The sequence below is a fragment of the Mesoplodon mirus genome (assembly GCF_964341445.2).
Source record: "Mesoplodon mirus genome assembly, contig: HAP1_SCAFFOLD_4144, whole genome shotgun sequence".
Taxonomy (NCBI): Eukaryota; Metazoa; Chordata; class Mammalia; order Artiodactyla; family Ziphiidae; genus Mesoplodon; species Mesoplodon mirus.
The window spans coordinates 1-20258 of NW_028293774.1; the positions used below are offsets into that span (position 1 = coordinate 1).

At 57.4% G+C, this 20258-nt stretch overlaps 2 protein-coding genes across 7 annotated transcripts; one reads left to right on the forward strand and one right to left on the reverse strand.

Moving 5' to 3' along the window:
* Positions 1 to 1935: 1935 nt before the first annotated feature.
* On the reverse strand, positions 1936 to 15499 carry LOC309798541 (cation channel sperm-associated auxiliary subunit delta-like; the record flags this gene model as incomplete). The annotated part of the gene is made up of 10 exons (XM_082646688.1): positions 1936 to 2173; positions 3464 to 3621; positions 6649 to 6832; positions 8096 to 8224; positions 9586 to 9660; positions 12054 to 12106; positions 12566 to 12644; positions 13672 to 13730; positions 14474 to 14563; positions 15404 to 15499. The coding sequence occupies 10 exons, from the start codon at positions 15497 to 15499 to the stop codon at positions 1936 to 1938; spliced, it is 1161 nt and encodes a 386-aa protein (XP_082502814.1).
* On the forward strand, positions 7798 to 19380 carry LOC309798539 (proline-rich protein 22-like). Of its 6 annotated transcripts, none has more exons than XM_082646684.1 (6): positions 7798 to 7872; positions 15964 to 16039; positions 16389 to 16974; positions 17608 to 17731; positions 17823 to 17885; positions 18324 to 19380. In XM_082646684.1, exons 2-6 carry the CDS (start codon positions 16005 to 16007, stop codon positions 19361 to 19363), a joined length of 1848 nt encoding a protein of 615 aa, XP_082502810.1. In that variant the 5' UTR covers positions 7798 to 7872; positions 15964 to 16004; the 3' UTR covers positions 19364 to 19380. The 6 variants fall into 6 exon arrangements, with proteins under 6 accessions (XP_082502810.1, XP_082502811.1, XP_082502808.1 ...); XM_082646685.1 differs by having other exon boundaries at positions 16392 to 16974; XM_082646682.1 differs by lacking the exon at positions 7798 to 7872 and adding an exon at positions 15468 to 15804.
* The last annotated feature ends 878 nt before the right edge of the window (positions 19381 to 20258 follow it).

The window sequence follows — 20258 nt, forward strand, 5'->3', positions numbered from 1 at the left end:
CCCCTGAAATACTCCAGGCGACTGTGAAGGGGGTGAGTGGGTTTCCCAGTGACACCTAAGGAGGTAAGGAGAGATGGAGCTCCCCTCCCCTGCCAGAGGAAGGGCCCTCCTGCCCCAGGCCCTGGGCTGGGTCTCGGGGACCTTCCCTGCTGGTCTCTGCTGGGGAACCCAGGGCGCTTGACTAGGATCCAGGAGGTGGCTGCGTGTGGGCAGTGGGTCTTGGCTGTTGGCACCATGCCTTGAGCCTACGGGTTCCAGGGCTCAGGGAGACAGAGGTGGCCAGCCAGTCTGGGCTGTACCGGGATCACCGCCTGTCTGTGTTGTGAACAGGATGCGGGCCTGGAGGAGCCAGGAGCTCCCTTCCCCCGCTTCCCTCTGAGCCTGCTGTGCCTGCAGCCGTGTTAGGGGTATTTTTGAGACAAATATGAAGTGTCCCCAAGAAGGGAAGGCCCTGGCAAATGAGGCGGATGTGACAGCATGGGCTTGGTTTTCTTTAAGATTAATGCGGGCCAAGGGTTGTGAAACGAGTATCACCTGACAGCCTAACCCGTCCCCACCAGAGAGGCGTGGAAGGTGGACCAGGCAGCCCCCGGAGGTGGGGGTGAGGTGACTGCCCACTGCAGTGGGTGTGGGAGTGGAGGTTTTTAACGACTGGGTGGAGACCGTACTAGGCAATTTTTTTTTTTTTTTTCTGGCCGAGCCACTTGTGGGATCGTACTTCCCGACCAGGGATTGAACCCAGGCCCCAGCAGTGAAAGCACAGAGTCCTACCACGGGACCTCCAGGGAATTCCCTGTGTTGCGCAGTTTAAATGACCGTTGGATGTGTTCTTTTAACCTAAGAGTGATCAGAAAAGTTATTGAGAAAGTTTTCACTAGAGAGAGACAGCTGTCCTGTGCCACCTGGGGTTTGAATGACGTGTGGGAGAGGGAAGCTCTCAACGGATGGGTAGACTGATCAGACGTGCATATGCACGTATGTGTACATTGCATGCACACCTATATGTGTATTCACATGTGCATACACGTATCTGTACACGTGCATACATGCATGTACACGTGTGTGCATGCATGTTACCTACACACGTGCGTGATGAGCTTATGCATATGTACATGCGCACGTGTGTGCGCACATTGTACAAGTGCTCGTGTGTGACATACACATCACCCACACATGCCTACACACGTGTATGAATGTGTATTATAGACATATGAATACATGTGTAGATTGCAGATATACATGTGCATGTATGTACACATCATCCACACGTAGGCAATATGCATGTGCATGTATACACACAGGCACTTACATGCACAATATCTACACACGCGTGTATGTGTATGCCTTATGTACCTACGTGTTATATACATGTACGTATACATACCTCTGGACATACGTATACACATGCATGTGTGCACATCATCTGTATACATATGTATGCATAACACAGGTACGTGTGAAATATGTGCTATGCTTCCAAGTTTTGTTCATGGACATCACGAAACACACGTAAGCATGTTGGTCTGTGTATATGTCAGGGCTTATCAACAGAAGTGGACCCACGCCCCATCCCCGTCTTCTGCAGCCCCCGCCCTTTTCCTTGGGTCTCACGTTTCTCTAACAGAACACGTCAAGTGTCCGATGCATCTCTGGGACTTGCTGGTTGATGATCTCACCACATGCCTGTGCCGGCTCGTTTCTCCAAAAGCTCCTGTTCGCTAGGACTTGGGCCGCCCACCTTCTCACTGTTGACAACCCACATAGGTGCCGTAGTTCAAAGGGACTGTGGTGCCAGAATGTTGAGGGAGGCAGGTGGGTGTAGAAACCCCACAAAACATGAGTGATACCCACTGCTACCGGCTCTCTCACCAAACGCTTTATTTCAAGACAACTCTGCCCCCTCCCTGCCACCCCACCTCCAACCCCCGGGCGTGCTCAGCGCCTGGCCCAGACACACGCACAAGACTTCCTGCATCTCCTGTGCAGACTGACCCAGAAGCCCTTGAGCCTGAGGCCCTGCTCAGTGTGCAGCAGCTTGGGGATCATGTAGGCCAGCCATACAGACAGCAGGGTGGCCCCCGTGAGCAGGACGATGGCGATCTCAGGCGGGAAGATGGGCAGTGGGAAGGCCCCGTAGACGTAGACGCTGAAGGTGGTCTCCAGGTGACAGTAGCTGCGAGGGGCGGGCAGGGAGAGGCCGTGGGGCACCGCCTTTGGGGGCCTCACCCTTCACCCCAGCAAACTGGTTTTATTTTTTTTTTTGGCCATGCTGCTCAGCTTGCGGTATCTTAGTTCCCCGACCGAGGATCGAACCCAGGTCCTCGGCAGTGAAAGCGCAGAGCCTAACCACTGGACCGCCAGGGAATTCCCCCGGCAAACGTTTTAAAACTCACGGGGACAAGAGCTGGGCCTGGAGCATTGACTCCGGGCACTGAGTTCCATTTATATCCACTTAACTTGTATCCTCTATAAATCTGTGGTCGTCTCTGTATTGTGTTGGCCAAAAAGTTCGTTTGGGTTTTTCCGTAACGTCTTACGTATTTTAGCAGAGATCGTATTTTTCCCCAGGACCCCTGTGGTCCCCTGCTCTGGAGACAAGGGATTCCCCCCCGCCTCCATGCCCAGGCTCAGTGTGGGGGGCGGGCAGAAGAGACCAACATAGCACTCATCACAGTGGACGCGGAGTGGGGGGCGTGAGGGGGGCCACAAGCGTCCCTCAGGTGGCTGCGAGCAGGTGGGGATGGCAGGATGGAGGGAAGGACACCCAGGTAAGGGGGGGAAGTCGCTGGGGGCTCTGCTGGAGGCAAGGTGCAGGGAGGGCAGGGGATGAGCCTTGCAGGCAGCCGCCTCTCTCCCCTGGGCATCCCCACCCTGATGCCTTCTGCCTGTGGCATCCCAGAGCTGGTCCAGGGTCTGGGGCCTTTAGGGAAGGCAGGGTCTCCCCGCGCTTTTGGGGGTGGACTTTGTGTCGGTCTGGAAGGGATAGGTGATGGGGGAGTGGGGAATAATGCCGCCCATATTCCCCCTTCCAGTGGGAGACGTTAATGATCTGAACCAGCACAGTGGGTGGCGAGTATTAACAGCCAGCTCCTGGGGCAGGGTTGGGCTGGCCTGTAATGAGTGTCAGTTTCCTTTCCGTGGTGTCAGTACTCCAGCTGCCAGCGGGAAGCCAACCGGCTTGCCAAATCCCTGGATATCTAATGATCCGTGTTTGGGAGCCAGTCTACACCGGCCCCTGCACCCCACCTGTTAGACATGGCATGAGGGTGACTCTGGTCCCTGAGGGCGGGGACAGGGCTGCTGGTCATTGCTGTTCCCCCGCACCCAGCATGGCCTTTGAATGAGGATTTATTTAGGAAGTGAACAAGTGTCATCCTAGAGGAGGGAGAAAAGTGGGTCCCCCTCAACCTGCCCCCAGAGAGCCAGCTCTTCCCCCAGAGGCCCCTGGTACAGGGCGACTCACCTGTAGTATGGATCCACGATGGAAATGAAGAAGATGTAGATGCCGTTTCTTTGGTCGAAAACGACCTTGTTCTCTGTCGGGCCTCCCAAGATCTGATACGGGACTTTGGGCCATCTCAAGGGTGCATTGTTGTTAGGGTCGTGGCAGCTCACATAATTCTGGGGAGGAGGACAGAGACATGCCTGCTGGCCCCGGGGGCCGGGAAGGACCGTGCCAGTCCACAGGCGCTACCGCCGCACACACGGCCCCACCGGTGCCACCACCCACCAGCACCCAGGGGTGTGAGTCCAGGACCAAGTGCCCGCTGGGCAGGCCAGCCGATTGGTGACTGTGGAGCCTTCTTCCCACCTTCCTTCTCCTGTGCCTGCCCCAGCTTTGGGGGCTGCAGGCATAACAGCTCTGCTCACCAGGGTCCCTTGCAGCTGTGAGTCTTGGTATGAATCAGATGCTGCTGATGGCATGTGCTCTCGGTGTTATGGGCTGAGTTGAGTCCCTCCCACAAGTCATATGTCAGAGTCCTAACCCCCAGGACCTCAGGTGGTGACCTTATTTGGAGATGGAGCCTTTACAGGGAATCAAGTGAACATGAGGTCACTAGAGTGGGCCTGATCCAGTATGGCTGGTGTCCTTAGAATAAGGGGAAATTTAGACCCAGAGACGACACGCACAGGGACAAGGCCATGGGAAGATGAAGCAAGCGATTGGGGCGAGGCATCTACAAGCCAAGGAATGCAAAGATGGCCAGCAAATCACCAGAAACCAGGACAGAGGCCTGGGACAGATTCTCCCTCACGGACTCAGAAGGAACCAGCCCTACCGACACCTCGATCTGGGACTTTTGGCCTCCAGAACTGGGAGAGGATAAATTTCTGGTGTTTAACCCATCTGGTTTGTGGTCCTTTTGTTACAAAGCCCTCGCTAACTAACACACCTGGGGAACCTGACGGTGGAAGGGAGACAGAGCCCCCAGGGCTTCTCGGGAAGCAGTTGTGGGTGCCCAGGTGGCAGCTGTGGCTTCTCCACCCTGCCTTCAGATCCCGGGGTGTCACATAAAGGGGGATATGCCCTTGAACTCAACTGTTTGCCCTTCACTGGTGCATCACGCTGGCTCCCTGAGCTAAACACATACTAAGGGTCTCGCCTACACTTTGATCTTCTGCACTATTTGCCTGTGGACCCAGAAGGGAGGGTGGGGCTAGGCTTGTAAACAAGAGAAGAGATGGAAATTCCCAAAGCAAAAGTGTAAAAATAGCAGCGAGTCCAACGTTATGAGAAATAAGGAACTCGGGACTTCCCTGGCGGTCCAGTGGTTAAGACTCCGCGCTTCCACTGCAGGGGGCATGGGGCGGATTCCTGGTCGGGGAACTAAGATCCCGCATGCCCCGTGGTGCAGCCAAAAATAAAGAAAGAGAATAGAAGGAACTCATTTTGCATGGCAAAGTAAGCAAAAACCGAAAGACAAAAGAGGCAAACTGGGGGAACTATTAGCAAATTACATCGCAAATAAAAGCTTAATCTCATGGGTCTATAAAGAGCTCTTAAAAATGCAGAGAAGGGGCCTTCCCTGGTGGCGGAGTGGTTGACAGTCCGCCTGCCAGTGCAGGGGACATGGGTTCGTGCCCCGTTCCGGGAAGATCCCACATGCCGCAGAGCAGCTGGGTCCATACCGCAAAAAAAAAAAAAAAAAAAAAAAAAAAAAAAAAATCCTTTGGGAATAAAAGAAAAAAAGCTGGACCACATACAAACTATGTGAAATAAAATGGAGACAGCTGCTTTGCCTAAAGACCATTTATTTGCCACAGCTAGCTCCACCTCATGGTTTTTAGTGTTTTAGCAGTTCAGTGGCTGTTTAACAGCCAGCCCATCCAATGACTGTGCTGGACATGCAGTCACTGTGGCTCTGTCTTGATAGAAGAGCCCTCAGGGTTCTACAAAATCGGCCACCAGGGCTGATGGGGAAAAAAAAGTAATGGGACAATCTCTTAAATGCATGCATGCCACTTTGAACGAGAGGGCTAATAAAAAGAATGCAAATACAAACACCGGCACAGTCAGAAAATAATAAATAAGCAAAGCTCTGTGTGTGGCTTCTTCTTTTTAAAGAAACGGTCAGGGTGGTGGTGTTTGGGTAATATTGCGAATGCACAAAACGCATACCCGAGTTCTAGGAGTTGCACGCTTTAAAATCGTTCATTATCGGTTATGTGAATTTCACCTCGGTTAAAAAATAAAACCAACGTCACCAACCAAAATATATGACCAAACTCACTCGATGGAATGGGGTGTAAGGAACGGGTGAGGCTGCGGGCTTTTAAGAAAGCAAATACAAAATTAAGGAGCCAGGAGTTCTCGCCGGAACCGGCTTTGGGCGCGAAGAGCGCGCGCCCCCCTGCTGGTGACGTGGCCTCATTGCGCCGTGTTCTTGCCCTTGGCGTTGAGAGGCCGAGGGTGGATGGAAACTAATTCATATGCGCCAGAAGCCCCCCCACCCCCAGAGGAACAATGCGATGTCTTCCTTTCGCTGACACCATAACCTTGTGAATCGTGTACCAACCAACGTTTGTGATAGAAACGCTCGTTGAGCAGAACGGACCGTAAATATAATCAAGCCCCTTAAATGACGGGCATTTGGATGGTTCCAGAATTTTGCACATCATCAGCAGTCTGCTCCATGAGCGCCTTCGTCCCTACACCTCCCATCATCGTCTCCGATTCCCTTGGGAGAGATTCCCAAAGAGTGCGCGTCTTACATTTCCATCCCCTGCCGCCCCATCTAGAGACTGAATGTCTGCCACGCCCCCCCCCATTCATATGTTGAAACCTACCCCAGAAGGTGATGTATTAGGAGGCGGGGCCTTTAGGAGCTGATTAGGTCCTGGGAGTGGAGCCCTCCTGAAGGAGATTGGCGCCCTTATAAAGGGACCCAGGAGTGCTCCCTCCTCCTTCTGCCATGTGAGGACACAGAAGGCACCACCCAGGAGCCAGACACCAAATCTGCTGGCGCCTTGATCTTGGACTCAGTCTCCAGAACCGTGAGAAACCAATGCTGCTGTTACAAGCCGCAGGGTCCATGGTGATCTTTACAGCAGCCTGAACAGACTGAGTCGGCCCCCAACACACAGTGGGCCTGACCAGTCGTTGCCTTCTGCGACCTGTTTTGGGAATAATCAGAACGCAGGCCCTACCTCTCGGTCCCAGGCGAAGGGCCCTTTGTCGCCGGCCGTCTTGGCGATGGTGGTCCAGTTCTGCGGCTGGGAACTGCAGAGGGCCATGTCGGCCGTCAGGGAGTACGTGTACGTGAACAGCCCGTTCACCTCCAGCAGGACGTACTCGGCCTCGACCACCTCCTGGAACTTTCCTTCCCTCCACCTGGGACACACCATACACAGGCAAGGCTGCTGGGGGGCCGTCGGTGGGGGGGGAGGCTGGGGGCCCTGATGTGTTGTGAGACCATCTGGGGGTGGTGGGAGGTGGCAGAGCAGGGCAGGGCCACCCTCTCCCCCCACCAGGCTGACACTTCTGGGACAGACAACGCGGATATGCAGTGGCAGGTGGGGACAGGACGCTGACGGGGTCGGGGTTGCTTATTTGGCCAGGACGCTGACGAGGTCGGGGTCAGGGACTGGGGGTTGCTTATTTTTTGACACCTGCAAACATTCCAGAGGTATACATTTAGGGCGGTGAATTAAGGTTGTTCTAAATCCTTATTTGGGGGGGAATTCCCTGGTGGTCCAGTGGTTAGGGGTCCGGGCTTCCACTGCCGCGTACCCGGCTTCCATCCCTGGATGGGGAACTAAGTTCCCCGTCAGACGCGGGGGCCAGAAAAGAGAAAAACAAAACTTATTTTTGGATGCACGTTTGTCTCCTGCCAGGTTGGGGCTTACACCCCTCCTCTGATGGGACCCTTCCCTTGTTCCTCACCCCAGGCCGGCAGGCACCCCACCATGTGGCAGCTCTGAGTTAGGGGCATGCCCAGCCCACAGTCTCACCTGGGTGTGGGACTGAGGCCACGAGGAGCTAACACGTGACGTTCTAATGAACCAAAGTGTTGCCACGTGTGAGTGGTTTCTGCCACCGTTCAGTCCGTCAACAGCTATTTAGTGCAGTGGTGTGTGGGGGCGGCGTGGGGATGGGGACGGAATGAAGGAAGACAGAATCCACGGAAGGGGGCAGAGCCAGTGGCATGGCCTGAAATGTGTCCCCCAAATGCCTATGTGAAGCCCTAACACCCAGTGCGACTGGATTTGGAGGTGGGGCCTTTAACGAGGCAATCAAAGTTGAGTGAGGTCATAAGGGTGGGCCCTGATGCCACGGGAAGTGGCAGCCTCTGCGGCCAAGGAGAGAGGCCTGGGGGAAGCAGCCTGCCCACACCTTGAACTTGGACTTCCGGCCTCTAGGACTGTGAGAAGGTCAGTGTCTGCTGTTTAAGCCCCCCGAGTCTGTGGTGTTTTGTTAAGGGCGCCGAGCTAAGACGGGGAAGGGGAGGGGACGTGTGAGCTGAGAGCTACGGAGGGAAAAGGCAGGGAGAGGATGCGGCCAGAGCAAAGGGGTGGAGAGGGCTCTGGGGGCCTGTGATGATGGTGAGGGCGGCGGGGGGCTGGCGGGGAGGGGGACTGGGGGGTGGGTCCTCACAGCTCCACCACCGGCTTCCATGGGGTGTCGTAGTAGACGAGAATGGGGCAGCCCAGCTTCTCGTAGTGGTAAGGCACCTCCAGGTCCTCCGTGGCCTTCTGACCCCGGAAGTTGGGGTCGTAGGCTTCCCTGTGGGAGAGCAGGACACAGACACGGGCGAGCTCCCACCAGGCGCCCGGACGTCCACCCACCCACAGCTCCGCTTCTTCCCTGCACGTGGGGTCACGATCATGGAGGCGTGTCTGAGCGGGGGAGTCAGAGTCATGGTCGAAATGACCTTGGGACCCCTGCGGTGGTTGACATTCCGGGTCCACTTAGCTGGGCCCCAGCACCTCGACTGTGGTCAGATGAGATTCTGGGTGTTTCTGTGAGGCTCTTCTTTGGGGCAGAGGTTACTATTGAAATCAGTAAAGCAGTGCTCTCCCTAATGTGGGTGCAGCTGGAGGCCTGAGTAGAACAAACATGGGCCTCCCCCAGCAAGAAAGAAGTCGGCCTGCAGATGGCCTTGACCTAGAACTGCAACTCTTCCCTGAGCTGCCAGCCCCCAGCCTCCCCCATCAGACTGTGCACTCACCAGACCTCTACAGTCCGGGAACCAAGTCCTTAAAGTAAATCTCTGTCCCTGTCACTCTCTCTGTCTCTCTGTGCCTCTGTGCCTCTGTGTCTCTCTGTCTCACACATACATCCTGTGGCTTCTCTCTCTCTGGAGACCCTGACTCACACACTCTCACGCCCCCAGGCGCTCTGGCTGCAGCCTCACTGGTTGGCAAGTCCAGCAGCACCGGTTTCCGTCTCGGCCGTGGGTCTGGGTGGGGGACGGACTCTTGGCTTGTGTTGGAGGGGGGAGGGTCACGTCGTAGAAGACCCACGAGTGTCTTCCCATGCCAGGGGGTTGGTGGTGTGCACCAGTGTGGGAGGGGCTCTCTGTGCCGCCCTGCAGAGGGGGTCACCTTGGCCGGCCACCCCCTCCTGCCTTGGCTGGACAGTGTCTGGCCAACTCCGCTAGCTGGGATGAACAGGGGACCGGGCTCCAGGAGCTGGTGGCAGGCTGGGGAGTGGCCTGAAGGCTGGCCCAGAAGGTGGCAGAGCCTGGGCAGACCTGGGCCAGGGGCCCTGCCCCATCACCCTGATTCCCCGAAGGCCCAGCCACCTTCCCTACCTGTCTGCTCGCTCCCTCGGATTCCTTGTGGGCTGGATATCAATTGCCACGGTATCGATTTTAAAATGATTCTTTTTTTCCTTTCTTCAAAAAAAATTTGTTTTCTTTTCCATTACGGTTTAAAGATGATTCTTGGGACTTCCCTGGAGGTCCAGTGGTTAAGACTCTGAGCTTCCACTGCAGGGGGTTTCAATCCCTGGTGGGGGAACTAAGATTCCTCATGCTGGCGCGGTGCGGCCAAATACATAAATAAAAATTTAAATAATGATTCTTGATTCGCCTTTGGCTCATGCATACCTAATGGTCATGTGTGTGTGTGGGGTGGGCTCACCTCTCAATGACGTAGCTATAGTTGTCCTGAAGGGCCACGGGGTCGAGGACGCCATTGTAACAGGCTGAGATTTCACTGCGAGCAACAAAAGGTAGTGAGAAGCTGCCTGAACCCATGCGGGACCAAAGAATTGTGAATTGTTCCCTTTGACATATGTTATCTCCCCATTGGTTGAATTTTGAGCCCTTTCTTACTTTCTGGTTCTCCAAGATGCTCCAGGCTCATCTTGAATCTTTCCTGCCTGGCCTAGAATCAGCCATTTCGCCAAGGAGCCCTAATTCCTTGCATTGGAGAATGATGTTACACATGGAGATGTGGGAGCTGGGTGTCCTGACTTTTGAGACGGTTCCTTTCCCTGTTTTTCTTTGTACTGTTACCATGTGTGCATGTATTCTTAAGCAACATGCAGTCCTCCCTTGGTATCTGCAGGGGATTGGTCCAGGATCTGCCGTAGATAACAAAATCCGAGGATGCTCAAGTCCCATAGTGGGGCCTCTGTATCCTCGGGGTCCACAGCCACAGATTCAACCAGCCACGAACTTAAACACGATCCACCCTTGGCTGGTTGAATCCGGGGATGCAGAACCTGCAGAAACAAGGGCTGACTGTAGTTTATTTTTGCCCGATTTTGGATTTTTTTTTTTAAGACTAGAATCATGCTGTGTATTCTTTTGATTCCATGCTCACATTTGTACGATCCATCCAGGCAATTCTGCCCCGTTCGTTTTTGCTGCTGTGACATTCTGTTGTACCAAAACCCTGCACTTGGTTTACCCATCCTTCTGTCGATGGACATTTCAGTTGGCCTGCTTCCAGCTTGGAGCTATTCAGAGTAATGCTGCTGAGAACATTCTGGAACCTAGATCAGTGCAGATGTGCATGAGTGGAATTGCTGGTGGAAAGAAGTGCTTTCCAAAGCAGCCGAAAAAGGTACACGCCCACCGGCAATGTCTGGGGGTTCCTGAGGCTGCCAGAGGGGTTCCCATCCTTATAGTACTACTTTCCAGGCTTTGTCAGTTCTGCCATGCTCCTGCCGAGTATCGGTCTCTATCGTAGCGTTCATTTTCATTTTTCTATGAAATTGACCACTTTTTCAACACCTTTTTGTGTTTATAAGCCTTTTCCCCCCTTTTTTGGGGAGTGCGTGCTTAAGCCTTTGGCCCATTTTTTTCTATACTTTTTTTTCTGATTCGTAGGAATTCTTTATAAATTCTGGATACAAGTCCCTTTTTAGTTACACGTGTGGCAAATACCTTTCCCACTCTCTTTATGGCAGCAGCTTTGAAAAGATTGTTTTAAAGACTTTCCTGCACATATGTTCTAAATACTGCTAACATCATTTATTGACTCAATAAAGCGTTTCCCTTTTGGGGGGAAAATCTGGTAGAACCGTCACTTGACTTTATTATTGCCCCATGCAGTGGAGCGCTGAGGCTGGCTCTTACTAGCTCCGAGAGACAGCTGTTCTATCCTCAGGAGTTTCATGAGCCAGTAGAGACTCACTTTGGTAGTGATCTGTAGGCTCCATGGGAGCATTTACACCACGGGAATTGGCAAATGCTACAAATCTGGGCCCCCCCCAGAACTGGCTGTCGCTCATTTGCTGGCACACCACCGCCCGAAGGGGAAAACGTAGGGCAGTTGGGCCAGTCTTCAGGGGTTCTTCCTTTCTTTTTCCTGGTCTCTCATGGCTGCGTTCTCTGCAGTAACTATGGATCCTGGAGGCAAAGTTCCTCAGATTTTCAGCAGGCGATTAAACCCAACATCTCTGAGCAGTTTTATAAATTTATTTATTTCATTTATTTATTTTTGGCTGCATTGGATCTTTGTTGCTGTGCACGGGCTTTCTCTAGTTGCGGCGAGCGGGGGCTGTTCTTCCTTGCGGTGCGTGGGCTTCTCACTGCGGTGGCTTCTCTTGTTGCGCGGCACAGGTTCGAGGCACGTGGGCTCAGTAGTTGTGGCAGGCGGGCTCCGTAGTTGTGGCTTGCAGGCTCTAGAGCGCAGGCTCAGTAGTTATGGCGCATGGGCTGAGTTGCTCCGCGGCATGTGGGATCTTCCCGGACCAGGGCTTGAACCTGTGTCCCCTGCATTGGCAGGAGGATTCCTAACCACTGCACCACCAGGGAAGCCCTCTCTGAGCAATTTTCATCAAAATGAGGAACTCAGGGACTAAAAGGGAGAAAGGGAATGAGCAAAGGATGAGGGAGCAGGGAGAACATGTAAATTTCACCAAGTCGGTGGGGGGGTGGTGGGAGAGGGCAGCCACCCACTGTAGACTCTAACTTAATCTGTTAGGATTAATTATTGAGCTGTTCGTTATGGAAATGTTAAACGTATGCAAAAGCAGACAGAGTAGTGTCACCCGACTTTAGCAGTTGTGGAGCAATGGTGACCATCTCATCCCGTCCCCACTCCCCACCTCGCCACCCCCCACTTCTCCCCTCCCCACCCCATATCGACATACTCACTTCTGAATGACGATCTTCTTCTCCAGGTCACAACCGACTGAAATGAGGGCTGTCTGCAGCGGCGGGGGGATGTGGGGGGGAGAGACAAGGCGGGGATGGGGACGCTGACACCGGTCAGCGAGGGCACCATGAAAGCCCACGAGGGGGCGCACTTGACGCAGCCGGGACCGGAAACCCTGCGCCTGGGTCGCAATGCGGTGTCCAGGTGCCTGGGACTCACAGAGTCAAGTCCTAAGAGCCTGCCTGATCTGTGGGGCACCGCTAAGGTCCCGCCATCTGATAACCCCCAGCTAGTACACCTGCTCCCAGGTTGGTGTGTCCTGAGGCACAGCCCTGGGGGAAGACGATGGGGAAGGGGCAGTGACCTTGGCAACCAGGGCAGAATCACCTCCGTTTCCAGATCCTGAGTGTGAGCTTAGCCAGCCGCTAGGGGACAAGCCAGCCAAGGCCTGCTGTCATCAGTCTTAACACTAAGGACAAAGAGTATGGGACAGCAAAAGTTTTGGTCATACCAGTGGCTTAAGGTCCAAGCATGAAATTTCTTTGTTGGCTATGTCCAGAGTGATGGTTGATATTGTGGGTCTCTTTATGCTGCAAGGCAATGGGAGTGTGTGTTATTGCAGTAAAAAGCATCAACAACCCACTCATTCATTTATCTATGCATCCACCCATCCATCCATCCATCCATCCATCCATCCATCCATCCATCCATTTCTCCATTCATTCATTCATCTGTTCATCCAGTCCAGAATATTGACCAAGAACATCTGCTCACACATGGTGGCACCACCCTCCCTCTAGTTTCTTCCTCTTCTTGAGTCAGTTTTGTTAATTGATATATAATTACTTATTGAAAAGAGCATCTGAGCCCGTTTTATTATCACCTAGCTGCATACAATGTTTTCTCATTGTTCTTTTTAAAAAAATTTTTAATTTTTAAATTTATTTTTATTTTTGGCTGTGTTGGGTCTTCGTTTCTGTGCGAGGGCTTTCTCTAGTTGTGGCAAGCGGGGGCCACTCTTTGTCGCGGTGCGCGGGCCTCTCACTGTCGCGGCCTCTCTTGTTGCGGAGTACAGGCTCCAGACGCGCAGGCTCAGTAGTTGTGGCACACGGGCCTTGTTGCTCCACGGCATGTGGGATCCTCCCAGACCAGGGCTTGAACCCGTGTCCCCTGCATTGGCAGGCGTATTCTTAACCACTGCACCACCAGGGAAGCCCTGTATATATATTCTTTTTCAGATTCATTATGGTTTATCACAGGATATTGAATCTAGTTCTTGTGCTATACAGTAGGGCCTTGTTGTTTACCTATCCTATATATAATAGTTTGCACCTGCTAACCCCAAACTCCCAACCCATCCCTCCCCCACCTCCCCCTTCCCCTTTGCAACCACAAGTCTGTTCTCTATATCTGAGTCTGTTTCTATTTCATAAATAAGTCCATTTGTGTCACGGTTTAGATTCCACAAATAAGTCATATCATATGGTATTTGTCTCTCCGTAAGAGTTTAATCGTTCTCGCCTTACTGTCCTTGGAGTGGGGGGTCTGGATCTCGGCCCTGATTCCTTGGCTCCTGCTAAGGGGCCACCCACCACTGCCATCCGGGTGATGACATACCTGGAGGTGAAGGTGGGGTCAGCCCTGCCCCAGTGCTGCTGCTGCTTCAGTGAAATGTTCTGCAGAAGCAAAAGAGAAAATGCAGCTACAAGAGTGGAACAGCCCAGGGTGATCCCGCAGTCAGGGTTCAGGAGAGACGGAGGGCAGGATGGGGGTGTTGGGAGGAGGAACCCGGGAGCCATCCAGCCTGCCTCTGGTTCTAAGCCCGTGAAAGGCTTCTGGAAGCTCATGGGAATGACCCCCCTTCTCCAAGCTCCCTGCCTTTGTCCCGGGGACCCAGAGTGGGGCGTGACTTAGTTTCCCCTCCTACTTAGCTGTGATGTGACATGGTCTGATCCAAAGAGTCTGTTGTGGTCTGGGGTCAAGTCCCAACTCCCTGGTGTGACTGTGAGGCCTGGCTCCGCCCTATGGATCCCCCAGACCCATATTTGGCCAAGACCCTCCCGGTAGCCACGGCTTGTCTCCTGATGCCTGGGTTTACCCAGCTAACTCAGGTGTCACGCCCTCCCCGGGTGGGTCAGGCTCCCCACCACATCCTCCTTGACCCTTCTGTGTGACACCTGCTGCCCTCACTCTCTGGGGGACTGCGGCCTGCCTGGGGTGGGGGAGGGGTGGGGGCTGTGTCCCCTCAACATTCCACAGCACCTTATCTGGGTGTGTGTAAGGAAGGGAAGCAGGAAGGAGGTCCGACGAGGGACACCCTGAGGCGGCTGGACCTGTCTGGGCCAGTCGGCCAAGGCGGAGCCCCTCTCCCGTTGATCTGGGTTTGGCGGGGGAGGGGGCGGGGGAGGAGCGAGCTCACCAGTCTGTGCTTGGTGTTCCCGTCGTAGGTGTAGCCATCCTCGTAGATGACAGCCTGCAGCCCCAGGGAATGGGGGTTGCTCACCATCACCTGGGGGCGGGATGGGAGACACACGCTCTGTAAGGCGCCAGCAGGCGCGGTGGGGAGCAGCTGGGGGCGCACCCACAGGTGACCCCGGTCCCCCTTCAAACTGAAGACCCAGCTTGCTCTGCAAACGCAGCTGCCGGCTCCGTCCCCAAATGCACTCGCCCCCCCCCACCCTCGTGTCATCCACACCCCCTAACTGTGGCTCTGAGTCCCGTTGTGCAGACAGCCTGGGGTTGCAGCCTGTAAGACGCAGAACTGTCCCTGGTGCGCGGAGGGGCCCGTCCTGCAGGGGTGGGGGAAGGGGGGGAGATGAGAGGACACAAGGCAAGAGCCAGAGCCAGCCTGGCGCCCCCTCGCGGGCCCTGGTCCCAGCTGGCTAGACATCCCCTTGAATCCTTACACTGGCCCACCACCCCCCATCCCCGTTTTCAGCTTGATTGTTTGCACCCAAGAGTCCAGGCTTGGACACATGTGTTTCAGGTCCAGGAACGCCCACTGTTTTTCAGGCATCCCCTCCAGGAGGGAAGCCGGCGCTGGCTGAGCTGAGAGGGAGGAAAAGGCATTTTTGGAAAGGTTCTGGGGCAGCTCCGAAGAAGGGTGGAGAGCCGGCACAGAGGTGGTGGGAGAGGAGGCTGGGCTGGCAGATGGACAGCCACGGCCAGGCATGTGGACACTGATGAGGAGGAAGAGGAGTTTCTAGGGGGCTTCCTGAGTGAGTGTGTCTTCCGGGAGGATGGCAGGGAATTTCCAGAGCCTGGGAATTGTGGGCACAGGATGTGAGGCCAGGGATGCTAGGGATGCCAGGTATCAGAAACACTTGTCAAACAGATAAAGCATGCTTGCTAGTGGGATTGGTGATGTGTTGGGCTGGGGTATCATGAGGGCCGTCAACTCCAATTCACTCGGGGCGCAGCGGGTGTTGGGACCCCCGAGGCGCATCCCTTTCTAACCATTCCTCCCTTCCTGCTCCTCCCTCCTGGTCTTTGGCTCTCCCTCCATCTCTGTCTCCACCTGTCCGTCTGTGTGTCTGTCTGTCTCTCTCAGTCTGTCTCTCCCGGGCTCTCTGGGTCTTTCTCTCTCTCTGTCTCTGTCTGATTCTCCGCCCCCTGCCCCTCCCTCCCTCCCTACCTGGCTGCCTCTCCTCCAGCTCCAGGGCCGCTCGCTGGAGCAGCGCTACACCAAGCTGGCCGACTGGCACTACATCGAGCAGTGCGTGACAGCAGCCAGCCCCATGCCCCTTTTCGGTGGGTCCCCTGCCACCAGAGGCCACGCACCGGGGCCCACTCCTCACCTGGGCCCCCTCGTGCCCCGATGGGGAATGCTGCTGGGCTGACGAGAACTCCCAAAGCCCCGGCATCCCTGCCTGCACACAGCTCCCTGAGGCCCCAGTCTCTGTCCCTCAGGAAACGGGGACATCTTGTCGTCCGAGGACGCCAACCGCGCCATGCAGACTGGCGTCGCTGGGATCATGATCGCCCGGTAAGTGTGCCCGGGGCGGGGATACAAAGAACCAGCCAGGGCTGCCCCTGAACGCCCAGCCTGCAGCTCGGGGAAGGTGAGGGCGCGTCTGAGTTTGTGCCCAACGCCGGTGCCCCCAGCCCGCCAGCCCACCCACTGCTCTGTTATTCCCCGGGCAGGGAGATGTCAGAGGTGGCTGCTTATGGGGCCGGGGTGAAGGGTACTGGAACTTTCTGTAGCTGTGGGCTCAGGGTTGTGGCTTGGAACTCTTGGGCTTTGCAGGTTGTGTGAGCATGGCCGGGAGGTTGGGGACCATGGGTTTGGGGGCTGGGGTTCCGCCACCGGCCTGCTGACCACCGCCCGTCTGCAGCAGCGCCCTGCTCAAGCCGTGGCTGTTCACGGAGATCAAGGAGCAGCGGCATTGGGACATCTCGTCGTCTGAGTGCCTGGACATCCTGCGGGACTTCGCACACTACGGCCTGGAGCACTGGGGCTCGGACACGCAGGGCGTGGAGAAGACACGCCACTTCCTCCTTGAGTGGCTCTCCTTCCTGTGCAGGTGGGATCGGGGTGGCGGGGCGGGGTGTCTTGGGGAGGCCTGGCCCAACCCCGTTCCCGCCGCCCGCCCCCCGTCTGTAGGTACGTGCCCGTGGGCCTGCTGGAGCAGCTCCCGCAGAGGATCAACGAGCGGCCGCCCTACTACCTGGGCCGCGACTACCTGGAGACGCTCATGGCCAGCCAGAAGGCGGCCGACTGGATCCGCATCAGGTGCCCGGGAACCGCCGATGCCCTGGGAGATAGTGCACCAGGGAGCCAGCGGGTGTGGGGCCAGCTGGGCCGGGGGCCACCCCGCCCCAGGCCTGACCCTGCTCCCGCCCTCCTCACAGCGAGATGCTGCTGGGACCGGTGCCGCCCAATTTCGTCTTCCTGCCCAAGCACAAGGCCAACGCCTACAGGTAGCTGCAGGGGCGGGCAGGGGTGTCTGAGCGCCCAGCGGGCTCCCCAAGGAATGAGAAGGCAATAAGTTTTATTCTTTTAAAGCCCAGGCCTTTTTGTGACCCCAAGGCTGTCTCATGCTGCTCCACCCCCCACCCCACCCCAGCTTTCCCCCACCATCCCCATCCCCGCAGCTCCCTCCTTCCTCACTCATTCACCAGCCCCATACTGGCCACTGCTGGTGCCCAAAGGCCTTGACCACAAACAAGCCACCATAGCTCATGAGATGGGGCCTTGGCCTGTGTGGGTGTGGATCAGGGCGGGCTGCCTGAAGGAAGGGGCCTTGGAGCTGTCAGGCAGGCATTGCTGGCAGAGGTGGGAGGCGGAAGGCGGCAGACCGGGCCCAGTGTCCACCATGCTCTCTGTGACGCCCATCTCTGGCTGCCTTGGTTTCCCATCTGCCCCTGCCTGCCCTGCCCCTCCCCCACCCCTTACTCGGAACCCTGACCAGTGGGCGGGCCACAGCCTGTGCCTGGAGTAACCGTAGAAACAGAACTACACAGGACAGTGAGCCTCCTCTCTGGGTGGGCTGCCTGTGCTCCCAACTGCTGCCCTCCTGGCCTGCCTGGCCAGGCCCCCGCCTCCCCATGCAGCACCCCAAACCCTTCTACGCACCCGCCGCTCCCCAAGAAGCCTTCAGTCCCTGGAGCCTGGACGCCACCAAAGGGCCCGGCAGCCAGCCTGCTTCCGCCTGCACAGAGCCTCTTCCCACTGCGGGTACGAGGCTGGGGGGCACCCATCGGGGCAGGGACCAGGGCTCTGCCCGCCAGCCTCAGGACCCCACCCAGCTGCCTGTTTTTGTCCACAGGTTCCTCCAACGTCTATCACCCCCCAAACCTGGAGAAAGAGGTGTTTCCAGCTCCTCCAGCAGGTACCGGCCTCCCACCAACCTTTGATGACCGGGGAGTGGGCAGGGGCATCTTGCTCCCACCCTTGACCCTAGATGGCTCCCTCCTCCGAAGGCAAGGCCCGAATCCCTGTCCCCCAAAGAGACCCCTGGACCAAGGTCTGTGTCCCTCATCCCCTAGATGGGGCCCTGAAGGCAAAGCCTATGTTTCTTGTTCCCCAAACAGGTCTCCCAAAGGCAGGCCGGTGTCCCCAGCCCCCCAGATGGGCCCCCGAAGCAAGGCCTGGGGCCCCTGACCTCTAGAGAGGGCCCCAAAGGCAAAGCCTATGTCCCTGTTCCCCAAATGGACTCCCAAATTGGTCCGTGTTCTCCATGCCCCAGACGTGCCCCACAGTTTGGACCCCGTCCACCCCAGGCGGGTCCCAGAACTGCCCCTCTCAGGGCCGCCCTCCCTGGCCACAGGTTTCCAGATGGCGCCCTGCGGCTGCTTCTTTGACCCCCGCGTCTACCGAATCGAGTGGGCCACCACCGACTTTGGCCAGTCGTCCCTGTACAAGCTGGCGGCTGGGGGCCCCGCCTCGCCAGGCACCTACTTCCCCGAGGCACAGCACTGCCTCAGGGCCCCGGTGCCGCCCCCGCTGCCCCCACTCTTCTGCCACTACCAGCCGCCCCCCGCGGGGCCCTGGTACCGCATGCCCTGCTTCCAGTCCAAGGGAGCCGGGGCCGAGGCCCTGGGCTTCGTAGGGGACAGAGGGCCCCCCGCCTTCACGGAGCTGCCCCCCGCCTTGATCAAGCAAGGCCTGGCGCCCCCGCTGCCCCCCAAGGAGAGCAAGCTGCCCCTGCTGCTCACCACGCTGCCCGCCGAGGCCACGCTGCCCCCTGGCGCCTATGGCCCTCTCAAGGGCCGCCTGACCTGGCTGGATGGGCCTGGTGAGCCCTTGACCTTCGCCTTCAAGGAACCGCCCCCCGGCGCCGGGCCCGGCCCGCTGTACCCGCCGGGCCCCACGAAGCCCAAGGCGGTCCCGCTGGGGGCAGGCGAGGCCAGGACCCCTGAGGTGGCCAGGGCCTTCAGGACGCCCAAGAAGGTGATGCTCGAGGACACGATGAAGCTCTTTGACTGCCTGCCGGGTGGCGCCGAGCCCGCTGGGGCCCCGTGCAAGCCCCCTGGGCCCTCCCTGCCCGACAGCGGGGGCGGCAGGGACTCGTCCAGCGACATCCGCTCGCTGCACCTGCCCGACGAGCTGCAGTCCTCGGACTACAGCGTGCCCGAGGTCCTAGATACCGTGTCCGACATGGACTACTTCTACAACTTCAAGGTGCTGGATGAGGAGCCGCCGCCCCGCCCGGGGGGGGCCCCCACCGCCAAGCCCTCGGGCAAGAGGAAGGCCGGCAACCCGACTGCCAGGAAGGGGAGGCAGGGCAGCAAGGGCAAGCAGGCCGCGGTGCCCACCAGCGCCAGCCCCTTGGGGCCCAGGCAGGACCTGGGAGCCGCCCCCCATTAAAGCGAATTTGAGCTGTTTGCGCAGTGTCCGGTCAGTGGCCTTCAGGGGCCGTGGGCTGTCCCCTCGCCCTCCCTGTCGTCCAGCGGGCCCCGGGCCACGTGGTGAGGCCCCTCGGGACCCCGGCGCCTTCCGGGTGCCGGGCTTCCAGAGTAGAGTCGGGGAGCCCTAGACTTGGGGTTCGGGACAATCCCTCGTCTCCTAGCCCCAGAAAATCCAAGTCACCCGGCAGGGATGGGGGTGCTGCTGGGAGGTGGGGAGACACTGCCCGGACTCGTGCACTGCAAGGATTTCATCTCCACGTTTGATGGGGAAAGTCAGGTCTGCCCAGAGATGGGCAGGAACTTGCCTGGAGACACAGCGGCAAGTGGGGTGGGGCCTGGGGAGAGGCCTGCGGGCTGGGCTCGGCCTCGGCCCAGGTGGAGGGGCCGGTGTCCCCGATGGTGAATGGGGACGCCCCCGCTCGTGTTCACGCGGAGAGCTGGGGGGCCTGGGGTGCAGAGGCAAGTGCTGGGTGGAGGTCTGAGAGTGGGGGCAGGGCAGGCATGTGGGAGGCGGTGTCCACCTGGCACACAGGTGACCCAGACGGGCATGCAGAGTGCACCTGCAGCCCAGCTGGGGGCCAGAGGCCAGGGTGGGTGTGCCTGTCCCAGGATGGGCATCCAGCCAGGCCCCTGCATCTCTGCCTGGGGCCCAGCCACACCTGGGTTCTGCTTCCCAGGGGGCAGGCACGGGGTGGGCTTGCGGTGGTTTGGGAGCTTCAGTGCTCACACCTGTTCCCTCCTGCCTCAGCTCCTTCCCTCTCCAGTCCACGGAGCTCCCTCCCCCCGTACCCTGGGCCAGGCTCTCCTCTGCCTTTTGCTTCTGGAGAGCCCGGAGCAGCCGCCGGCCACACCCT

Coding starts and splice junctions, on each gene's coding strand:
- LOC309798539 (XM_082646682.1), top strand. Junction 17,732..17,822: donor AGAGCCTCTTCCCACTGCGG/GTACGAGGCTGG, acceptor TTTTGTCCACAG/GTTCCTCCAACGTCTATCAC. Junction 17,886..18,323: donor GTTTCCAGCTCCTCCAGCAG/GTACCGGCCTCC, acceptor CCCTGGCCACAG/GTTTCCAGATGGCGCCCTGC.